General features: G+C 51.2%; 1 protein-coding gene across 2 annotated transcripts in view; it reads left to right on the plus strand.

Annotated features, from left to right (window-relative positions):
* The window catches only part of LOC105483076 (endothelin converting enzyme 1), a 132,944-nt gene that overhangs the window by 28,702 nt on the left and 81,877 nt on the right, over window positions 1-22,365 (plus strand). Inside the window, exon 1 of one of the 2 annotated variants that reach the window (XM_011743680.3) lies at window positions 18,012-18,035. The exons of the other annotated variant lie outside the window; for it this stretch is intronic. Within the exon in view, the coding sequence (XP_011741982.1) occupies window positions 18,027-18,035 (9 nt within the window). The 5' untranslated portion in view covers window positions 18,012-18,026. Of the gene's footprint in view, window positions 1-18,011; window positions 18,036-22,365 lie in introns of those variants that run through there. 2 annotated transcript variants of the gene reach the window in all.

Raw genomic sequence — 22,365 nt, forward strand, 5'->3', positions numbered from 1 at the left:
TGACCTCAGGTGATCCTACCACCTCCCCACCTTGGCCTCCCAAAATGCTGGGATTACAGGTGTGAGCCACCACACCCAGCCTGCTTTTGCCTCCCTAAATGATACATGTTGCTCACTGTTTTTGAACTTTAAATAATTGGTGGGAGGCTCCATGTTGACTTCTGCAGCTTTCCTCTCTTCCCATTGCGTTTGAGTTGCAGCCACTTCGTTTTCAGGCCTGTGTAGTATTCCATCCCATGATGTGACTCCCCTACGGTTTATCCAGGCTCCTATAGATGGGCATTTAGGCTGTTTCTCGTTCACAACCACAGCGCGTGCTGTGTGGGAGTTCCTTATTCATGTCTCCTGGCAACCACAGGAGAGTTTCTAAGAAGTATATGTGTTATGTATGTTAAAAACTGGAATCAGGCCGGGCATGGTGGCTCACACTATAATCCCAGCACTTCGGGAGGCCGAGGCGGGCTAATCATCTGAGGTCAGGTGTTCGAGATCAGCCTGGCCGACATGGTGAAGCCGTGTCTCTAATAAAAAAATACAAAAATTAGCTGGGCTTGGTGGCGCACGCCTGTAACCCCAGCTACTCAGGAGTCTGAGGCAGGAGCATTGCTTGAACCCAGGAGGCAGAGGTTGTAGCGAGCCAAGATCGTGCCACTGCACTCCAGCCTGGGGAACAAAGCAAGACTCCATCTCAAAAAACAAACAAACAAAAAACTAGAATCAGGTAAACCCACGGCATCATGGGATTCCTCACTGAGAGAACAGGCCAACAATATTGGGGTTGCTGTTATGAGGGTGAAAAACCCCTTAAGGATAGGAATGTTCCTCTGATTCGCCGCTGTAAACGGCACCCAGAACAGTGTCTGGTGCATTGTGTGCGTGGAGTAAATCTGTTCCCTAGACAAGGGGATGTGTGCCAGCTACTGTGGCAGGTACTCAACTTGCACAGTCGTACTCAGTCCACTGAGGAGGGGTTCTCCCAAATCACAGGTAAGCTGACTGTGGCACCAGAGAAATTAAGTCCCATTCTTAAGGTCCTACAGCCGGTACCCAGGTTGGCTGACTCCAGAACCTGCACTCTTCCCTGAAGCTGCCTGTGTGGACAGAGGGAGTGGATTCACAGAACGCTAGAATATGGGGAAAAGGGGGGCAGCTTTTTTTTTTCTTTTGAGACAGAGTCTTGCTCTGTCGCCCAGGCTGGAGTACAGTGGCACGATCTCAGCTCACTGCAACCTCCGCCTCCTGGGTTCCAGTGATTCGCATGCCTCAGCCTCCCGAGTCGCTGGGATTACAGGCATATGCTACCACACCTGGCTAATTTTTGTATTTTTAGTAGAGATGGAGTTTCACTATGTTGGCCAGGCTGGTCTCAAACTCTTGACCTCAAGTAATCTGCCTGCCTCGGCCTCCCAAAGTGCTGGGACTACAGGCATGAGCCCCCATGCCCTGCCGGGAGCAGCTTTTAATGCCTAGTTGCCTATATACAAGCCCCTAGGACTTTCCAGGTTGTCCTAGAGTCCGTGAGGGTGAGGTGGCACCAGCTAGTAGATCACCTTTGGCCTGGGATGCCCCAGACGCTGGGGCTGAGTGACAGCTCATCTCTGAGGTTGATCCATGGGGGAACTGCAAAGGTTGAGACCCCAGTAGGCATAGGATTCAGATGCAATTGGATGGAGGAGGCAGCCTGACCAACCAAAGAATTATTTGCTTGGGACATGAGCAGACCTGGGCTCAAATCACAGGTCTGCCACTTACTAGCTGTGTTTTTAGACAAGCCTCTTAACCTCTCTGAGCCTTATCACCCCCATCTGTTAAATAGGTATTGACTCCGTCTTGCAGAGAGGTAGATTTGAAATTAATGAGTGTGACAGTCTTAACACAGTGCCTGGACAGTAGTTATTAGCTACAGTACAGGGGAGGGTTTTCTACTAGGGATGCATACAAATCACTACAGATATATACAGATGGGGCAGCATGGGACACAGAGGAAGACTTCATAGAGGAGGTGACATTTCATCTGGGTTCTGAAGGGTGAATAGGAGTTCTCCAAGCCAAGAAGCAGACCGTGGGTCAAACAATTTCTGTGTGCCCCGGACTAGATTTGGTATTGAGAAGGATAAACACAGTGTTGTTTACAAAAACAACAACAAACAAACTCAGGTTGCTTGCAGTAGATAAAGATACATGATCCCATGGAGATGGCGCAGGCCAGGTGCTGGCTGAATAGACAAAGAATCAGTGGCATTGGGGTCTTAGGAACACGTGAAAGCTGTGAGTCAGGACAGTCAGGAAGTTCCCTAGAGGGGAGGTTGGATTTAGATGACAAAGGAAGATAGAGAGGGGCTGTCTGACCCTTGATTTCCTGACTTGGCTGGGTCAGGAAAGGGGTCACCCAGCCCAGCAAGGGGCTGGGGACATACCTAGTATGTTCTGTCAGAAGCCCCACTGTGTCCCTGTCACCAGGGCTTGGGCCGATCCCTCTCTTGGAAGAAAAGAAAAGTTTTTCTAATTGTTCATTGTGCAACGGCAGATTGGCTCCCAAACCAGGCTGAACTGAGCCAAGCCCTGGAGGGAGAGGAGGAGCTCAGGCTGGATCTCTACCGAGCCAGGAGTTTGGGGGCCCGGGAGGGGGGTTGGGAATATTGCTGTGTGAGTGTTCCAGGAAGGGCCACTCCTCTGGCCTAGCCAGGGCCCCCTGCCCAGAACTCCCACTCCATTCTGCAGGGTCCCATAATGCCTGAGTATAGTGTAGAAATTGGGTTCAAATTTGATCCCATCTTCTTACCAGCTGTGCAACCTTGGACTGGTTACTTAACCTCTCTGTGTCTTCTTCCACATCTTTCACATGGGGTTGCTGTTATGATTAATTAGAAAACACATGTAAAGTGCTTGGGATAGAACCTAGAATGAAGTCATTGCTGAAGACGTGGCTTTTGCTGCTGCTCTGTCATTGGTGTTACCGTTTATCAACAGCTGTAGCCTCAGCACTGTCATCATTGCCCCTACATCTGTAACCCAGGCCACACTATTGCTCAGGTTGAACTCCAGGGTCATTCCAGCTGCTCATGCCCATTTTTCGTGAGCCAGGATATTCCCGTGCCACAGGCACTACCTTGGCAGTGCCTCTCTTTAGGAGGCAGCTCTTGAATTCCCCATGTGCCTTTTCATGGATTATTGCCTTAATTCCCACCATAGCCTAGTGAAGTAGGTTCACATGTCCCCATTTTATAGATGAGAACACATGCTCAGAGAGGTAAGGCAACTCTCCCAGGGTCACACAGCAGCAAATTACAGAGAATCCAGCTGAAGTCTGTCTGTTCCAGAACCTTTGCTCTTTCCACTCCAAGGTTGAGGGAACAGAGCAGTTTGTTCCCATTGGATCTGAGCTTGGTGCTCAGCTCCCTGTTCCCCCACTCCCACCTGCATCCATGTCTTCCTCTCCCTAGTTCTCATACCCCCCAGCTCTGCTCTGGGCCTGGGACCACTCTGGACCAAGACTGCAGCCAGGGTAGCTCATGTCCTCCTGAGCCAATGCAGTCATTTCCCCCCCACTGTCAGCCGGAATCAGCCCTCCTCTCCCCAGCCAGGCGTTTCCTCCCAGGGTCCCTCCATCCCCCCAGGCAAGCATGACACATGTGTCCTGAGGGGGATGGGGTGTAATGGGGACCAGATGGGAAGCTGAGCCTGGGGTGGGCTTGTTCAGCAGATATTCCTGGTCACCGAGGCAACGCCAGCTCGGCAGCATCTGGTTTGGCTGCAGGTCCACCCTGATTGGCTGGGGCTAGACAAGGGGAGTTGGCCTTGGCATTGTGGGCAGGTGGGGGGACAAGCACAGAGGCTTCAGAATCCAGGAGAGAACAGTGGGTTGCAGAGGGCAGAGTGTAAACAACAGGTAGCGTAGAGTCAGACAGACCTGGTGTCCAGTCCTGCCCTGTCACTTTCTGGCTGTCTGATACAAGCAAGTCACTACCCCTCTCTGAGTTGCAGTTTTAACATCTGCAAAATGAGAGACAATGATAATATTTACCTTACACCTGCATGAGAGGATCAAATAGCAGCGCCGGTGTTCACAATACTTATATCTTTGAACTATTTTAATTCTCATAGCTACCTGTGAGAGTGGGGCTATTATTAGCTCTGTTTTTTTACTGATAAAGAAACCGAGGCACAGGGAGGTCACATCACTTGCCCAAGTCAAACAGGTAGTAGGAGGCAGAGCTGAGATTTGAATACAGGCAGTATAGACCCGTGTCCACCACACTCCAGCCTGCTCCATCCTCCTACTCTCAGTGACGGGACAGCATCAGCTGGAGATGCTGCTTGCTCTTTTTATTTATTTATTTGAGAGACAGGGTCTTGCTTTGTCAGAGAGGCCAGAGAGAAGTGGCACAATCATAGCTCACAGTAACCCTGACCTGCTGAGCTCAAGCGATCCTCCTGCCTCAACCTCATGAGTGGCTAGGATGACAGGTGTGTGCCACCACTCCAGGCTAATTTTTTAAATTTTTCAGATTTTTTTTTGAGACAGGATTTTACTCTGTCTTTCAGGCTAGAGTGCAGGGATGCAATCACAGTTCACTGCAGCCTCAACCTCTTGGGGCTCAAGCAATCCTCCCACCTCAGCCTCCTGAGTAGCTGGGACTACAGGTGCCCACCACCATGCCCAGCTAATTTTTATATATATATTTTTTTGAAGAGAAAGGGTTTTGCAATGTTTTCCAGGCTGGTGTTGAACTCCTGGGCTCAAGTGATCCTCCCGCCTCAGCCTCCTGAGTAGCTAGGATGATAGGTATGTGCCACCACATGAGACTAATTTTTTAATTTTTTTTTTTTTTAAAGACAGAATCTCACTCTGTCGCTTGGGCTGGAGTGCAGTGGCATGATCTCGGTTCACTGCAACCTCCACCTCCTGGGTTCAAGCAATTCTTGTGCCTCAGCCTCCCCAGTAGATGAAATTAGAGGCATGCACTGCCATGCCCGGCTAATTTTTATATATATTGTTTTGAGATGGAGTCTCGCTTTGTCGCCCAGGCTGGAGTGCAGTGGCACGATCTCAGCTCACTGCAAGCTCCGCCTCCCAGGTTCACGCCATTCTTCTGCCTCAGCTTCCCAAGTAGCTGGGACTACAGGCACCTGCCACCATGCTCAGCTAATTTTTTGTATTTTTAATAGAGATGGGGTTTCACCGTGTTAGCCAGGATGGTCTCAATCTCCTGACCTCGTGATCCGCCCGCCTCGGCCTCCCACAGTGCTGGGATTTCAGGCCTGAGCCACCACGCCCAGCTAATTTGTATATTTTTAATAGAGATGGGGTTTCACTGTTTGGCCAGGCTGGTCTCAAACTTCTGACCTCAAGTGATCCGCCTGCCTCGGCCTCCCAAAGTGCTGGGATTACAGGTATGAGCCACTGTATCCGGCCAATTTTTAAAATTAAAAAAATTTTTTTTTTGAGACAGGGTTTCACTCTTTCAGACTGGAGTATAGTGGCACAATCACTGCTGACTGCAACTTCAACCTCCTAGGGCTCAAGCAATCCTCCCACTTCAGCCTTCTGAGTAGCTGGGACTACAGATGTGCATCACCACGCCTGCTAATTTTTATATTTTTTTGTAGAGATGGAGTTTTGCAATGTTGTCCAGGCTGACCTTGAACTCCTGAGCTCAAGGGATCCACCCACCTCAACCTCTGAAAGTGTTGGGGTTACAAGCATGAGCCACTACACCAGGCTAATTTTTTTTTTTAATTTTTTATTTTTTGTGGAGACAGGGTCTTACTATGTTCCCCAGGCTGGTCTCGAACTCCTGATCTCAAGCGATCCTCCTGCCTCAGCCTCCCAAAGTGCTGGGATCACAAGTATGAACCCCCGTGCCCGGCCTGCATGCTCTTTTCTCACTTGCCCTAGAAGCCTGTGCTGTTGGTGGTGCATGGGACACGCCTACTGAGTTTATAAATGGGTGGACAGAGGAGGGCACAGACGCTATGAACATTCCTGCATGTTGGGCAACAAAAGGGAGGCACTGGGGGTGTGACCCTGCAGGCCCTGTGGTGTGGGCAGCCAGCCAGACCCAGCCATGGCCCTGAGCTGGCCGGGGAGCCCCGCTCTGAAAACAACAGCCCCCATTCATCAAGTCCCATTCATCAAGTGCCACACACTTTGTCTAAATTCTCTCATTTCATCCTCACTGCCTGCCTGGTTGCCCACGATGGCAGAATGTGTCTTTGACAGAAGCTGGTTTTGAACATAGGTCCAGCTTTCCTCGCAGGGGGACTGGACTAGGGCCATCTCTTGCCTCCTGAGGGGGGGTGATGGTTTCCTTGTCAACGTGTTTTTGTAGGGTATGTTGCTAATTGTGGGGTTGAGGGAGGAGGCTGCAGGGTAGGGTTGGAAGAGCCTAGATGAAGAGTTTCATCCTGGTTGGCCCCTTACACAATCCCTTCTATTCCATGATCCTTCATTTTCTTCGTTTGTCAAAAGTAGTTTATGATCGGGGGCAGAGCAGAGGGCGGGGAGAGCCAAGATGACCAGGGCCTTGGCCCTTTAAGACTTTATGGTCCAGTGTCAGGGACAGTCATAGGGACAGTCACCCATACTCAAGTACCCAAATCATCCCTGGGAGCTCGGCAGGGTCTGCTGGAGGTGTGTGCAGAGTGCAGTGAAAGCACAGGGCCAGAGGTGGCAGGAGGGATGATGTGGACACAGGTTGTTTTGCCTTTCTTCTGCTAACAGCAGCCCCCTTCCTTTGGGAATTGTTCCTCCCTGACTCATTGTGATATTAACCAGGCTGTCAATCACAGCATCAGGCCTCGCCTCTACGAAGTCACAGCGGAGGGTGCAGGAAACAGGCCTGGCCAATCAGAGTTCTTCCCTGGGATTTTCTAATTCAGCCCAGGGAGAGAGAAGGTTTTTTTTCTCTAGGGCTCTCAGCTACCACAAGGTAAGACTGACCGAATTATCTGGGTGTGAAGGATGTCTAATCTCAGGAGATGAGAGTAAAGGTAACACACAAGGGGAAGATGAGGCATGGAATCAGGGCAGGGGAGAGAAATCTAGCAGCAGCGTCTGAACTCCTGGATTCTCTCCTGCCTGATGATCCTCCCTTCCTCCCTCCCTCCCTCTGAGTCAACGTGAGCCAAGATGTTTGTTTTGTTAGAAAATCCATCTGGGGGCTGGGCGCAGTGGCTCACACTTGTAATCCCAGCACTTTGGGAGGCTGAGGTGGGCGGATCACGAGGTCAGGAGATTGAGACCATCCTGGCTAACACAGTGAAACCCCATCTCTACTAAAAATACAAAAAATAGCCGGGTGTGGTGTCGGGTGCCTGTAGTCACAGCTATTCAGGAGGCTGAGGCAGGAGAATGGTGTGAACCTGGGAGACGGAGCTTGCAGTGAGCTGAGATAGCGCCACTGCACTCCATCCTGGGCAACAGAGCAAGACTCCATCTCAAAAAAAAAAAAAAAGAAAAAGAAAATCCAGCTGGGTTTGAGTTTTATCACTAACAGACCTGAGGGTCCTCATTGAGGAGGCTTCAGAGAGGAGGTGGCATTTGAAGCATGTGTTGAGGGAGTTCTTGGGACTAACAGCAATGATGAGGTTATGTCAAGCCAAGGAAGCTGATGGGAAGGATGTGATCATGATCCGCTTGGGGAATGGCGGGTGCTGATGTCTGGGCAGATCCTGAAGGACCCTCATGTGCCACAGAGCAGAGCTCCGAACGTCTTGACTTACTCCTTCATGCACCCATTCATTCACCCAGCCAAGCCAGCACTCACTGCATACCAGGCACTACTCCAAACGCTTTCTGGGTAACTGACTGCATCTTCCCAACAACCTTGTGGGACGGGTACTATGATTTACCACTTTGCAGGTGAGAAGACAGAGGCACAGAGAGGTTAAGTAACTCACTCAGGATCACAGTTGGTGAATGACAGAGCCAGGGTTTGAACACCAGCAGTCTGGCTCCAGAGTTTCTGTCCTTAACCACAGAGAGGGAGTGACCATCCTCCCCTGACTCCAGCCCAGAGTTCTTTGTGTGTCTCATATCCCAGTGGGGACAAGAGTGCAGTGCCTGTGCCTGGGATGTAGCTCCAGAACTCTGGAGCCCCAGTGTGCCTCAGTGAGGGGAAAGGAGAGCGGGAAGGCCCTGTGGATCCTTTTAGAGGACACGAGGTGCTGTCCTGGCCCAGTTCCAGCCTCAACTAGCGAGGAGCCAGTGCCAGATTCCTGCTAGGTGCCCTGCTGTTTCTGCAAACTGTGATAATCTCCAGAAACAGTGAATGATGGGCTCTAGCTGGGTCCAACTAAGCCCGCTGCAGGAGACGGGGAACTTTAAGAAGCTGTGGCTCATAGCCCAGGTACTGGGGAGTTTTAAAACTGCTACCGAGGGAAGCCCTGGGCAGGCAGGAAGGGGAGGAGGCTCTGAGACATGGCATCAGAGAAGGAGCCCTGGGGGACCTTTAGCATCGGCTCAGGCCCCGGCTCACCCCTCAGTACCCAGACTCAAGCCCCTCCCATGCACCAAGGCTTTTCACCGTCACATTCAGAGGTTGGGGATACTAGCCCTGTTTCACAAATGAGGAGGTTGAGGCTCAGCAAGGGCAAGTGACTTGCCTGCGGTCACCCAGCCAATTTTCCTGGGTCCATGTCCAGGGCTCTGGACAGCCTCATGAGGGCTGCCTCTTTGACCTTGTCTCTGATCCCAAAGGGTTTCTTGAACACACGCCAGAGCTCCCTCAGGCCTCCTGGCCCCTCCTTCTCACAAGACCCCCTTCCTCTTCTTACCCCCAATTCCAGAGAAGGGCTGTTCCCCCAAATAGAGAGTGCTTTGCCATTTGTGGGGAGGATCCCAGCAACCCCTAGGGGTCCTACACAGGTGGCCTCCGGGGTGGGGGCTGGAGAGTAAGACTTCTGGTTGTCCCCAAGTGGCCAGGCCCTGGCAGGGTATATGAGGGCAGGACAGCCCATCTACAGAGCATCCACAAATGGTTGTTAAATTAAAGCTGGGGCAAAGGGAATGCCGTTTTGGCTGAGTCTCCGAAGGTTGGCCATTTTCTGACAGCACAGCAGAGAGAGGTTTACCAGATGGAGGAAACAGCATGAGCAGAGGTCTGGAGGTAGAGAAGTGGAAAATGTCTCCAGGGGAAGGGCAGCTGCTTCCCACGTGGGTGGGAGCAAGCTCGTTCATGGTTCCAAGCTAAGAGCGAGCCAAGGAGGTTTTGAGGGGTGACCCCATTCTAGAACCTTCTGGGGGGATCCAGAAGGCATGTGACCCATTGGGATCGCAGCAAAACTGAGCCAGGCTCCTCCTCTCTTCTGTCCTGCCCAGATTTCTGCCCAACAAGGATGCTCAAGGCGGGGCCAGCCTCTCAAGGGGGCAGGGCCTCTCCCCTGTGCCTGGCCACCTTTCACAGAGGCTTATCTGTCCCTTCCCATTTCCTGTCTGGAGCCCAGTGCCCTGGGAGCAGCGGCCCTGCGTGGGTGCAGCCTGGCCACTGCAGCAGGTCTGGTCTTGCCGGCCAGGCAGAGCTTCCGCTTCGTACCTCAGAGGTACAAAGAAGCCCCAGCCCCAGATCCAGTAGGGACAAGTGACAAGAATGCCTCCTGGGGTGCAAGAAAATGTCCTCTGGGGGCCCCTCTGCTGCTGACATCCTCACATCAATGACTGTAGTGATCATGTTTAAAACTTGCTTTCTATAAAATACTTAATATGTGTCAGCCACTGTGCTTGGCACGTCACACAGACTCTAGTGGTATCTCACTAGATGCTCATAACCCCCCTGCAAGGAAGCCACTGCCACCTTCACTGTGCAGAGGGAGGAAACTGAGGCTCCGAGAGGTGACGTGACTCCCTCAACATCACACATCTGCTAAGCAGCCAAGTGGGTCTGACCTTGAGATGTGTGTTCCACCCATGACGTGGAGATGCTAGCTCCGACCCCTCGGAGTCGCTGTGAAGAGCAAAAGTGAATTCAAGCGAACGAGCCTGCTTTGGAAATGTTAAAGCCAGCGTTACAGGGCCTGGGCTGGGGTAATGTGGACAGGAGTTCTAAGCAGGGAGCACTCTGGGAGCTGAAACCCATGCTGGGCCCAGAAGAAGGGGAGCGTCTTGAGTGCAGGGAGACAAGGGAGTCCTCGGTGGACCTCAGTCATCCTAAGCCCAAAGGTTGGCCCAGTCCTCGCTGCTGAGCCCTTAGCATTCATGGCGCAGGTGCAGGGCTTTGAAAGGAGCACTGGGCCAGGAGTGCAGAAGCCTGGCCTCTAGTTCTGACTGTGCCCCTGACTCAGCATGTCCGGGGGGCCTCAGTTAGTTCATCTGTAGATTGGGGGGGTTGGTCAGACAGGGCTCATGGAGACCTTCCTCGACTCCTCCCCAGAGGTTTGAGCACACCTCGCTGCTGCCCTTTCTTTGAAACACTCATCGCTCTCTGCAGTGAGGCCGTCACTGTACTGGTTAGGGTCAAATTGGAGTCACATTGCCTGGGTTCAAATCCCAAATGCCTTAGAGCTGGATGATCTTGACAGTAACCTTTCTGTGCCTCAGCTTTTTCACCTACAAAATAGGGTCAGTAATATGGCCAGATGCGGTGGCTCACGCCTGTAATCCCAGCACTTTTGGGAGGCTGAGGTGGGCAGACCACCTGAGGTCAGGAGTTTGAGACCAGCCTGGCCAACATGGTGAAACGCCGTCTCTACTAAAAATACAAAAATTAGCCAGGCGTGGTGGCGGGCACCTGTAATCCCAGCTACTCGAGAGGCCGAGGCAGGAGAATCGCTTGAACCCAGGAGGCCGAGGTTGCAGTGAGCCGTGATCGTGCCATTGCACTCCAGCCTGGGCAACAACAGCGAAACTTCAAACTCCATCTGAAAAAAAAACAAAAAACAACGTATAGTATGTGGTACACAGTAAGCACTCAATAAATGTAAGATGCTATTGTTATTACTGCGACTCTTAGTAACATTGTTTATTGTCTCTCCTTGTATTACAATTCAAGTTCCTGACAGCAAAGGCTTTGTCTTGTTTAATGTATTCCTGGTAGGAAGCTCATTTCTTGGCACATAGTAGGTACATAATAAATATTTGTTGAATGAATGAATGGATGAATGAATGAGCAAATGAATACACAGACAATGACACTGACATCCCCAGCATCCAGGAGGCCCCATATGGCTGGATATGGAGAAGGATGGTTGCTGGGAAGACAAACCCAGACCAGCTCCTTGCTCGGGGCCCAGCCAGCCCTCTTTGTTCCTAGCAGTCCTCGTGGCAGGCCCTGTCTCAGTCTGCCCTGCTGGGGGTCCATGCCACTCAGAACAGAGGGTTCTCTCTGGGGATTGAAGTGGCTCCCTGTCCTGCCACTATGACCACAGCAGTATTTATGGGTGTCTGATGCTGTTTCCCAGCTCAGATTGCAGCCACCAGGCATGGGGGCAAACATAGATTTTCCCCTGTGCTCAGCAGCCCTCCCTCCCAAACCCGCAGAATGGAGCCCAGCCTGCTGTCTCTTTACCACCCGTACCCGCCCTTTCCAAAGGCCACTCTCACAAACTGAAATGCTCCCACTGTCCCTTACACAGCTCCCTTGCCTCCCTCCTGTTCTAGAATTTCCAGATGGGACTGCTGACACAGCGGTTCTCCCGTGAGTTCTTCTTGGCCCCTGGTGGTCTGAGCGACCCTGAGGACGTCGGTGTATGTGCCCAGTTTTGAGAGTGAGGGACAGATTGTTATGCTGTTCTCTATACAGAGGAAATGAAAACTCAGAGGGGAGGTTTGCTGGAATGTTTACAGTTGTTGGAGGCCCGAGTTGGGATTCATTCAAGTCTGTTTATTTCTTTTGCCTTCATTCATTCATTCAACTCGTATTTCCTGAGCACCTGCTCTCTGTCAAGCACTGCACAGCAGTGTTCATGGTGCCTGCCCTGCCCAGGGATCCAGATGTTAATCAGACCAGAAGTTAGCCTGGCTTTGTAGACAGTGTGTATACCAGTGTTGTCCAGTGGAACTTTCTGGGATGATGGAAATGGCCTGTGTCTATGCTGTCGAGCCTGGGTGTGGCTATGAAGCACTTCACATGTGGCCAGTGCAAAGGAGGGTTGAATTTTTCACTTTATTTTTAACTAATTTGATTGAAATAGCCACATGTGGCTCATGACAATTCTATGTTGTATGTTGGAGTTCTGCATAGGTTTTTGAAGATATGTCATTCAAGGCCTTAACCTGTGGGTCTCAAACTCAGATGTAAGCAGGGACCAAGCACGGGACTGGGCTGATTTTCCAGAGGCATCTTCAGTTGTGTCTTCTTTCCCAATCGTCAGTATGTTCAACACTATAAAGGAATCAGTTTCTGTTTTCATTGAAACCTGAGCCCCTCCAGATCTATCTTTCAGTTTTCCATTTTTTTTTTCTTAATCAGGTGTAATTTCCATTAGAGTGAAATGCACAAATGAGGGTTGAGGAGTTTTGACAAATGTAGACACCCGTGTAACCACAGAATCAAGATAGAGGGTATTTCCAGGACATTCCCATTCCCCAGAACATTCCCTCATGCACCCTTCCAGTAAGTCTCATCCTCGGAGGTGGCCGCTGTTCTGATGTCTGTCGCCATATGGCTTAGTTTTCTTGTTTTGAAACTACATGTAAATCATTTCACTTTTGACCAAGACAAGGATATGGTAAATATTTCTCTCTTTTTTTAAAAATAAGAAACAACATTGACGTGATGAAAATTGACAGCTCACCCTGGGGCCACAGTGAGGAGGAGATGAGGGGTTGGGGTGGGCTGTGGAACCCCAGGGACTCGTGACCTGTCCAGAGGAGGTGGCCACTCCTCAGCCCCAGCCACCACGTGGAGAATGTGGTCCCAGCATTGCCGTCGTCTTTTTTTTTTTTTTAAAGGAAAATTGAAACAATTCCTTTGTTTTATAATATCTCCAAAATGTTACATTTCAAAAACTTTTCTAAGCTGGGGGCACAGTGGCTCACGCCTGTAATCCCAGCACTTTGGGAGGTCAAGACAGGCAGATCACCTGAGATCAGGAGTTCAAGACCAGCCTGGCCAACATGGCGAAACCCCATCTCTATTAAAAATACAAAAAATTAGTCAGGTATGATGGCGCATGCCTCCTAGTCCCAGCTACTTGAAAGGCTAAGGTAGGAGCACTGCTTGAGCCTGGGAGTCGGAGGTTACAGCGAGCTGAGATGATGCGACTGTACTCCAGCCTGAGCGACAGAGTGAGACCCTGTCTCAAAAAACAACAACAACAAAATTTCTAGCGCCGTAGGCCAAATAATTCACATCTGTGGGCCAGGTTTGACCTGTGGATGGCCAGTTTATGAGTTCTGCCTTGGGCCAGCTGGAATGTTAGTAATAATGACAGCTGGCATTTCCTGAGTGCTTCCTTTGTTTCAGGTCCTGTTCTAAGTGCTCTCTATTATTAAGTCATGTAATCCTTGTAACAGTTGATGAATAGATCCATTTTACAGATGCGTAAGCTGAGCCATAGAGAGGGATTAAGTGATTTGTCCAAGGTTACGGAGTGAGTGCTTGGCAGAGCTGGGATTTGAATTCTGACTGTTTCTCCATAATCTGTGTTCCCCACCACTACAGATGCTCCCCTCGAGGGCAAGAGTGGAGGGTGAGGCCTCTGGGGATGGTTATGCCACTTGGGTGGAGCTTTGATAGCCCCCACGGTGCCACCTCCCTGAACAGGTGAGGAGAGAATACCTCGGCCCCACTGCTGGGACTGCCCTGGCTTGGGCACTTTGCATGTCTGGACACCTTGGCTATCAGTTGGTGGAGCCCAGTTTTAGGGAGTTCTGGGAAAGGAGCCACGGGGCTGGGTAGATGGAAGCCTGGTGGATGAGGAGCCATGAGAGGCACAGAAAGCACCAGGCAAGTGGGGGCAGAAATAGCAGGAGCCTGGTCGGGTAGAGGAGATGAGGATAGAGAAATCGGTCAGCCCAGGGCCAGGGCAGGCTGCTGCTGCCCAGGAGCCAACAGCTGGGGCATTCCTGCCCCCTGGTGATTCATCTGGACAAGCCTGTCATTTGGGAAAGGTAGGGGAGGAGAATATAAGCATCACCGGGCAAAACACTGCCACATTTCCGTCATCACCTTCCACCTCCAAAGGGGGCAGGGTGGGCCAGGGGAGGAAACTGAGGCCCAGGGAGCACTCGGCTTGAACTCATGCCAGGACTCCTGGCTCCCACTCTGGCGTTCTGTGCATTCCTCAAGGCAGGGGTTTGGGAAAATGGTCTGTGGTCATTTCTGGAGCCTGAGAAGGGGCGTGGTGGGAAGGGGCCAGCAGACACATCAGATTCTTCTCTCTGGGCCTTATCTTACCTGTAAGTCAGTGAGCCAGGGCCTGATATGCAGTAAGTGCCAAATAAGTATTTGTCATTATTACTGGATTTTCCTAATTTGATCCTCACACCCAGTTCTGAGATACGTGCTGTTATCATCACTGTTTCACCAATGAGAAAATCGAGGCTCAGACTGCCCGGGTCACAGAGCCAGAAAGTTGTTGGCAGGATTAAAAAGAGTGATGCGTGTAGGGTGCTTAGCACCAGCCTGGTGCACAGCAAGGGCTTGGTGTGGGGCCTGGGCCAGAAGAGGGGGAGGTGGCAGGACTGGTCAGAGAGGGCCTCCTGGAGGAGATGGCATGGGGCTGGACATGGGGAGCTTAGCCTGTTAAACTGCTGGTTCCCTTGGGGCCAAGGTTGGTTCCTGACTAAGACCTAACGCCCGCTGGGTCTCCCCACTCTGAGAATGCACTGCCTGCTAGAATGCCATGCAGTTTGGGCTGGTGCTTGGGCCTCACGTGCTTTCCTGCAGCTCTACATCAGGGGAGCCCACTGAGCCTGGCCTGGAAGGGGCAATCTGACCTCAAGGTGGCCATGTCACCTCTCTGAGCCTCAGTCTCCTCATCTGTCAAATGGGAACAGTGCTACCTACCACACAGGGTTGTGGTGAGGGCCTGGCATCACAGAACTTGCAGGAGATGGCTGTTGAGTTGGCCTTTTTTTTTGGAGACAAGGTCTCACTCTGTCACTCAGGCTGGAGTACCGTGGTGTGATCTCAGCTCACTGCAACCTCCACCTCCCAGGTTTAAGTAATTATCCTGCCTCAGCCTCTCGAGTAGTTGGAATCACAGATGTGAGCGACCACGCCACCATGCCTGGCTAATTTTTTTTGTGTGTGTGTGTGTAGAGATGGAGTTTTGCCCTGTTGCCCAGGCTGCTCTCTCCTGAGCTCAAAGCAATCCCCCTACCTCAGCCTCCCAAAGTGCTGGGATTATAGGCGTGAGCCCCTGCACCCAGCATGAATTGGCTTTTTAAGAACAGAAGTCAAGACACAGCCCCAAGCCAGCCTAGGGAAGCTCGGTCCATATGTGAGCTCAGAACCCAGACATTCTCACTCCTGCTTTATTGTGAACTCAGAACCCAAACATTCTCACTCCTGCTTTTCACCTGTTTACTTTGAGAGGGTCAGGAGGAGACACGCCGTCTTCAGCTTCGTCTACACTGGACATGAGTGCTAGGGAGCAAGTTTGCCATTATTGTCCACCAAACTCAAGAGCAGCAAACACTAATGGAGCACTTGCTGTGTACCGAGCACTAACAAAGCGCCTTATGTTTTCTTTTTTTTTTTTTTGAGACGGAGTCTCGCTCTGTCGCCCGGGCTGGAGTGCAGTGGCTGGATCTCAGCTCACTGCAAGCTCCGCCTCCCTGGTTTACGCCATTCTCCTGCCTCAGCCTCCGAGCTGGGACTACAGGTGCCCGCCACCTCGCCCGGCTAGTTTTTGTATTTTTTTTTAGTAGAGACGGGGTTTCACTGTGTTAGCCAGGATGGTCTCGATCTCTTGACCTCGTGATCTGCCCGTCTCGGCCTCCCAAAGTGCTGGGATTACAGGCTTGAGCCACTGCGCCCGGCCTTATGTTTTCATTTTACTCCAAGGAAACAGGCTCAGTAGCTGGATGTTGAGCAATCAGCTAGTGGTGCTGGAGTGGAGACTTGGACCTATTTAGTCTGACTTCAGAGTCTACGCTCTTAAGAAGAAGAAGAAAAAAAAATCTACCAGAAAGGAGCAAAAATAGTAATTCAGGGCTGGGTACAGTGGCTTAGGTCTGTAATCCCAGCACTTTGGGAGGCCAAGGCAGGCAGATCAATTGAGGTCAGGAGTTTGAGACCAGCCTGGCCGACATGGCAAAACCCTGTCTCTACTAAAGATATAAAAAATTAGCTGCACGTGGTGGCACAGCAACTCGGGTCCCAGCTACTCGGGAGGCTGAGGTAGGAGAATTGCTTGAGCCCAGGAGGCGGAAGTTGGAATGAGCTGAGTTTGCGCTACTGCGGCGCTCCAGCCAGGGCAACAGAGCAAGACTCTGCCTCAAAAAAAAAAGGTCATTCGGGGCAGTCTTTCCATTGCAAAGCCTTTTCACGCATGTGATGCAATTTTTATCATTAGGACACCTGATGAGTGCAGTGTTACCATCCCCATCTTACAGGTGAGGAAAATGGGCCCCAGAGAGGGACACGACCTGCCCAGAACCACCCACCTGACTCCAAGCCTGGTGTTCTTCTCCCTGCTTCTCAGCGGCCTCTTGGGGAGACAGTGGTCCAGCTGCCCTGGAGGCAGCCGGCAGGCCAGCAGCAGGGAACTCTGCGTGTCCCACAGCCCCCATGTGCTGCCTCCAGTGGGTGAGCACCAGCCAGGCCCATGCCATGGTTTCCTGCTTCCGCCCCACCCCTGATCTCAGAGCTTAGAGCCACCAGTTCTCAGAGACAGTTGAGTGATTTTTCAAACTCCATTCCTTAGAACTCCTGAGGGAGCTGGGTTCAGGGTCAGGATATGAGCTCATTGAGTGCCTAAGTGGCAGCTCAGCTCCACTTACATCTCTTTGGTATTTTGGGTTGCCGTGTTTAGTTTTTTAAATAAAGGGCGCTATGGGATGAAAGAAAATCTGTTTGCAAACCACTGTTCGGATCCAGCAACTACTTCCCCATTTTACAGATGAAAAATGGACAGCAAAACTCATTTCTCCCCATAAATGACAATAATATTCAGGCATTGTTCTAAGTCTTGATACTCATTTTTATCTTCACAAGCCTATGAGGGAGACACTGTTGTCATCTCCATTTTACAGATGAGGACACCGAGGCTCAGATGGTGAAGTAGCTTGCCCAAGGATTAGAATCCAAGGAGCCTTGCTCCCAAGTCCACACCCTCAGCCGCCCGTAACCTGACAGACATACTATCTCTTTGTGTCCTGAAGAGGGATGCTACTTGCTGAGGCCCACGGTAAGGCAGTGTCAGAACTGGGGCCCAAATGTGGACCTCCAGCCTCCCAGCCCTATTCCTGTTCCTTCTGCTGTCCAAGACATCTCCTGGGCTGAAGAGGGAACCCTGGCTCTGTCATTTTCTAGCTCTCTGACCTTGGACAAGTGAATGGACTTCTCTGAGCCTGTTTTCTCACCTTAGAAGAGAGATAACAGTACATTATGAGGCCATCATGAAGGTTAGACAGGATCAACCACATGAGTTGGCTGGCATGGGGTTCATGGATCCAAGGAGTCCCCAGAGCTTCCTGCCGCACCTACTTCCTCCTCCCTCTGCCCAGCCCTCACCCACCCACACACCCACCTGTGTAACACAAATACTAATTACAACCAACTCCATGAGCTGCTTCCTGGTTGAGCATAATTAGCGGGCAGCTCAGTCATCACCATTATACCATATCATTCAGTGAGATGGGTTAACTTTGTCTTAAGTTGTACGTGATTAGATCGGCAAATTGTCAGGGAGCACTTGGTCTCTTCAGCTTTTGACTTCCTCAACCTTGTCATCCTGCACAGCCCAGGACATCACACGGGAGCACAGGAGCATGAGGAGGTACAGGGGCATCTGTGGGTAGCCCTGGAGTCAGGGCCAGCTGCTTTCTGGTCTGCTTTGCAGTTTGTGCTTGGAAAAGATCAGAGTGGACAACTCAGCCCCTTAAATCCAGCTGGGAGGTGACACCTGAAGTCGTAAGGATGGAGCAGGTGAGGCAGGGTGGGTTAGAAGGAGGTGGTGACTGCCATCTTATCCGATGTAATGGGAAAACCTAGGTTAAAATCCAGGCTTTGCTGTTTACCAGATGTGTGACTTAAGGCGAGTTACTGACCCTCGCTGCACTCCAGTCGTTTCACACTTGCAAGGAGCTGACACGTGCCGCCGAGTCCCAGGTCTAGTGCCTGGCACACCACGGGGCTTCTCTAGTCGTTCCTTCCCTCCCATGTGCTGCTTCTCTGCTAGGCACTGGGCTGAGGCCTTTCCGTGGCTCACTTTTTTAAGACGTGTAAGGGTCCTTTGGGGTCGGCACCATGGTCATCTCCGTTCACATCCGTGGAAAGATGTGAAAGCCAAAGCATAAAAACAAAGTGAAATGACTTGGTCAGGGCCACACAGCCGCACACAGCTGCTGGTCAGTCTGTTGGGATGAGATGCTAGAAGCATGCTGCTGGGGAGCACTGAGGAAGGGTCACTGTGAAGCCCAAGAGAGCTGCCTGGAGGAAAGCGTGTAAGCTGAGGAGCCAGCTGGAGAAAGAAGACAGACTCAAACTCTTGAGCGAGCCGGGAGGGAGGATTTAGCAAGCCAGACCAAGGTTCGTGGGCTTCATCCTGCCAGCTCCAGGGAGTCAGTGTGTGATGCAGTCCCTCTTTAGAAAGTCCTGCCCAGGCCGAGCGTGGTGACTCATGCCTGTAATCCCATCACTTTAGGAGGCTGAGGCCGGAGGATCGCTTGAGCCCAGGAATTTGAGAGACCAGCCTAGGCAATATAATGAGACCTTGTCTCTACACAAAAAATGTTTAAAATTAGCTAGGCATGGTGCTACCCACCTGTGGTCCCAGCTACTCAGGAAGCTGAGGCAAGAGCATCACTTGATCCCATGAGTTTGGAGGCTGCAGTGAGCCATGATCATACCACTCCACTCCAGCCTGGGTGACAGAGTGACACCTAGTCTCTTAAAAAAACAACAGCAACAAGAGCCATGGCTCACGCCTGTAATCCCAGCACTTTGGGAGGCCGAGGTGGGTGGATCATCTGAAGTCAGGAGTTTGAGACCAGCCTGGCCAATGTGGTGAAATCCCGTCTCTACTAAAAATACAAAAATTAGGTTAGGCGCGGTGGCTCACACCTGTAATCCCAGCACTTTGGGAGGATGAGGCTGGCGGATCACAAGGTCAGCAGATCGAGACCATCCTTGCTAACACGGTGAAACCCTGTCTCTACTAAAAATACAAAAAGTTAGCCAGGTGTGGTGGCGGTCACCTGTAGTCCCAGCTACTCGGGAGGCTGAGGCAGGAGAATGCTGTGAACCCAGGAGGCGGAGCTTGCAGTGAGCCGAGATGCTCCAACACACTCCAGCCTGGGCGACAGAGTGACTCTGTCTCAAAACAAACAAACAAAATACAAAAATTATCCGGGCATAGTGGTGGATGCCTGTAGTCCCTACTACTCAGGAGGCTGAGGCAGAATTGAATCGCTGGAACCCGAGAGGCAGAGGTTACAGTGAGCCAAGATTGTGCCACTGCACTCCAGCCTGGGTGACAGAGCGAGACTCTGTCTCAAAAAAAAAAAAAAAAAGAAAAAGAAAGTTCTGCCAGGAGTTAGCCAGGAGCTGAAGGACTAAAGGGAGCTACAGTAGGAGATCAAGGGGGTCAGGGGGTCATCAGGGAAGGCATCCCGAGGGGACAGAGCCCCCTGGACAGAGGACGGGAGATGACTGATGGAGGCTGTCAGGCAGGTAGACAGGGTGGGCAGGTCAGTAGCCTGTATCAGGTAGGAGCGAGAGGCTGCTGACCAGGTCTGGGGCTTGGGCATGGGGTGGCCTCCACAGCAGGCACTGAGGAATGGGCCAGCAACACTAGGTAAGACTTCCCATGCCCCCAGGGCCTCTGGCAGTTGAGTCAACACCGGGCCACATGAGTGAGTGCTTCCCAGCGCTGTGTGTGTGGAGGCAAGTCTCCTGCTGCCAGCACATTCACGGGAGCCCAGCCCTGGGACTCCGGGCCACGCCAGGGTGGTTGACTCACAGGCTGGCAGGGCTGCTGCCTTCTCCAAGGGGCAGTTAGCAACCTTGACCTCCTACCTCTGCCCTGTGCCCTTGGCCTTGGAGTGTCTCCCTGAGTCTCACCTTGAGGCCTCCCCAGCCCCTGCCCACCTGCTGCCTTCCCATGCACAGGCCTTCAGTTCCATCTGAGCCTTGGATGGTAGAAAGGGGAGTCTCCCTCTCCAGCCCCCAGCAGTTATATCTGTCCCTCTCTCCCACATCCCAGATGGGTGGCCCGTAGCCTCTGAAGGAAGTTAGCCTAGAGAGCCAGGCTCTGGGTAGGAGGCACAAAAAAAGGGGGTGAGCCCCGAGATGACCAGGAAGATCTAGGTTTGGGCTCCAGCTCTGACAAGCTAAGCTGCTTCCTTTCTCTGAGCCTCAGTCTCTGCATCTGTAAAATGGGATCCCAGGACTTATCCCACAAGGTGATTGTAAGACACAAGGTGCTGTAATCCCAGCACTTTGGGAGGCCGAGACGGGCGGATCACAAGGTCAGGAGATCGAGACCATCCTGGCTAACACGGTGAAACCCCGTCTCTACTAAAAAATACAAAAAAACTAGCCAGTGAGGTGGTGGGCGCTTGTAGTCTCAGCTCTCGGGAGGCTGAGGCAGGAGAATGGCGTAAACCCGGGAGGCGGAGCTTGCAGTGAGCTGAGATCTGGCCACTGCACTCCAGCCTGGGTGACAGAGTGAGACTCCGTCTCAAAAAAAAAAAAAAAAAAAAAAGGACACAAGGTGATTGTAAGACACAAAGAGCCTTGAGAACTGGGCAATGTCAAGGTCAATGACTATTTTATTTTATTTTATTTTATTTCTGGTTTTTTTTTTTTTTTTTTTTTGTAGTTGAGACAGGGTCTTGCTCTGTCACCCAAGCTAGAGTGCAGTGGCATGATCTCAGCTCACTGCAGCCTCAACCTTCTAGGCTCAAGGAATCCTTCCACCTCAGCCTCCCAAGTAGTGGGGCCACAGGTGGATATCACCACACCTAGCTAATTTTTTTTTTTTTTTTAATTTTTTGTAGAGACAAAGTCTCACTATGTTACCCAGGCTAGTCACAAACTCCTGGGCTCAAGCAGTCTGCTCGCCTTGCCTCCCAAAGTGCTGGGATTACAAGCATGAGCGCCCGGCCGAAGGGTACATGATTTCTTTTTTTTTTTTTTTTTTTTTTTCTTTTTTTTTTTTGTGAGACAGAGTCTCGCTTAGTCGCCCAGGCTGGAGTGCAGTGGCGCGATCTCGGCTCACTGCAAGCTCCGCCTCCCGGGTTCACGCCATTCTCCTGCCTCAGCCTCCTGAGTAGCTGGGACTACAGGCGCCCGCCGCCTCGCCCGGCTAATTTTTTGCATTTTTAGTAGAGACGGGGTTTCACAGTGTTAGCCAGGATGGTCTCGATCTCCTGACCTTGTGATCCGCCCGCCTCGGCCTCCCAAAGTGCTGGGATTACAGGTGTGAGCCACCGCGCCCGGCCAGGGTACATGATTTCTATTAATAACTCATATTTGACTTCTTGCTGTTGATATTAACCTCCATCACCTGGGCAGTCTGTTATTTTCACTGAGTTTACAGCAGGGCTAAAGTAACAACAAATGTTGGCTGAATAAGGTCAAGACTGGAAAATCTGGATGAGGGCAGAAGCAAATGGGAGGGGTGGTGAGGAAGACAAGGAGAAGCAAGCAGAAAGAGGTGGCCTGCGCAGCGTGTCCCTGTGGTGCGGTTCCCGCAGGGCCGGGCTGCTGGATGCCAGGCAGTTCACGTTCTGGCTTACTCGGTATTCACAATGGCCCTTTTATGGATGAGGAAACTGAGACCTGAGGGTGAAAACAACATGTCCAAGGTCACATGAGCCAGGAAACCTGTGATTGGGCTCAGGTCTGTCTTAACTGCCTGATAAATGTTGTTTCTAACTCTGTTCCACAAAGGATTCATGATAGGTTATAAATAAAATACATTCAGTAAAACAAGATGCAATACCAAATGGAAAATCAGAATCACGGAAAACAGAGTGGAAAATGTGGACAAGGAAAAAGCTGAACATAAAGGCCAAGAAAGTGCCCATAGGCGAGTTTCTGATTTGGCTATGAGTTTCCTGGCAGCCAAAGAAAAGAGAGATACAAGCCGATTCCTGTTATCAAAAAGTAAAGAAGCAGTTTACACTTTCAGGAACTTCATAGTAAATTTAAAAATGAGTTAATCACATGGAAATTTCTCTGGTGAAAAATACTGGGAAATATAATGGATAATGTAATAATAATAAATGTCGAGTGGCATATCTTTAGAAGT

The sequence above is a fragment of the Macaca nemestrina genome, chromosome 1 (assembly GCF_043159975.1).
Source record: "Macaca nemestrina isolate mMacNem1 chromosome 1, mMacNem.hap1, whole genome shotgun sequence".
NCBI lineage: Eukaryota > Metazoa > Chordata > Mammalia > Primates > Cercopithecidae > Macaca > Macaca nemestrina.